The sequence below is a fragment of the Pundamilia nyererei genome, unplaced genomic scaffold, assembly GCF_000239375.1.
Source record: "Pundamilia nyererei isolate P.nyererei 1_Seehausen unplaced genomic scaffold, PunNye1.0 scaffold00229, whole genome shotgun sequence".
Lineage (NCBI taxonomy): Eukaryota > Metazoa > Chordata > Actinopteri > Cichliformes > Cichlidae > Pundamilia > Pundamilia nyererei.
This window is the reverse complement of record NW_005187630.1, coordinates 184375-185771: the sequence shown is the minus strand read 5'-3', so window position 1 is coordinate 185771 and position 1397 is coordinate 184375. Positions and strand designations below refer to the sequence as shown.

The following is a 1397-nucleotide window of genomic DNA, read 5'->3' as shown; positions in this document are numbered from 1 at the left end:
CCGTGTGGAGCAGTACATTACTGCCCTGTGAGGGGTAATCGGACACTAATTACCGTGAAGCTGTAAACCCCTCCTGCCAGCAGCTGATTGGACAGACCTCGGTGGACCCCATCATCTTGAACCCGCCCCCCACTGTCCCAGGTATAAGGGGATCCAGGTCAACGGCTGGAGGGCAGATCAGTTTGTGACAGGACTGTACATTCCCTCAAAAGCCCGAATCCTGCTTCACGTTTCAGTTCTTCCCTAAAAAAGAGAGAAAAGTTTGGTCATCACTGGATTTTCTTCTTCCTGCTGTGTTCTGGACTGAACCATGGAGTTGTCGGATATCTCTTTCCCCATCCCCACCGCTGATGATTTCTATGACGACCCCTGCTTTAACACCAGTGACATGCACTTCTTCGAGGATCTGGACCCGCGGCTGGTCCATGTGGGGCTGTTGAAGCCTGACGACTCCTCCTCTTCATCCTCATCCTCCCCTTCCTCCTCTTCCTCCTCCCCGTCCTCCCTCCTGCACCTCCACCACCATGCCGAGGTGGAGGACGACGAGCACGTCCGCGCCCCCAGCGGGCACCACCAGGCGGGCCGCTGCCTGCTCTGGGCCTGCAAGGCCTGCAAGAGGAAGACGACCAACGCGGACCGGCGGAAGGCGGCCACGCTGCGGGAGCGCCGGCGGCTCAGCAAGGTCAACGACGCCTTCGAGACCCTAAAGCGCTGCACGACGGCCAACCCCAACCAGAGGCTGCCAAAGGTGGAGATCCTGCGCAACGCCATCAGCTACATCGAGTCCCTGCAGGCGCTGCTGCGCGGTGGCCAGGAAGACGGCTTCTACCCGGTGCTGGAGCACTACAGCGGGGACTCGGACGCATCCAGTCCCCGCTCCAACTGCTCCGACGGCATGGTGAGTTCAAGGAGCGACAGGTGTGAGAGAGGCGCACGGAGCCGACCATCTTTTGAATATAGCCAAAGGAATTGGGGATATTTTACTGTCTGCTCCAACTCTTATTTTAACTGATGTTTAATATTAATTTAATTCTTTTATTATGATGAATCGAGACAAATCAAGCAATTCATTTTTTTCTCTTATTCATGACATTTAAATTTCATGTAAAATAGTGATTTAAAATAGAATCATTTAGCTGCCTGTGTGTAACTTTTTCATTACTGGCCATTTTGTGTCAGAATCGGAACGAAGCAAATTTAGTTTCAAAGTGTCTTTAAAACATTTTCTTTCGTCTCGCCTCACCAAACACACAGGAAACAGATTTAAACCGTTTTTAGACCCCAGATGTAACAAACGGAAAGACGTGGATGGAAAAAAATAATATCTGAGTTCAGGGACTTTATTAACGTGGTATGACACAAACAGCTACCGTGACTCAACCATTACCACACACACA

At 51.4% G+C, this 1397-nt stretch overlaps 1 protein-coding gene across 1 annotated transcript in view; it reads left to right on the top strand.

The window, feature by feature from the left end:
- The first annotated feature begins 161 nt into the window (after positions 1–161).
- The window catches only part of LOC102198109 (myoblast determination protein 1 homolog), a 3458-nt gene continuing 2222 nt past the window's right edge, over positions 162–1397 (top strand). The window contains exon 1 of the mRNA XM_005748761.1: positions 162–898. Within this exon, the coding sequence (XP_005748818.1) occupies positions 311–898 (588 nt within the window). The 5' untranslated portion in view covers positions 162–310. The remainder of the gene's footprint in view (positions 899–1397) is intronic.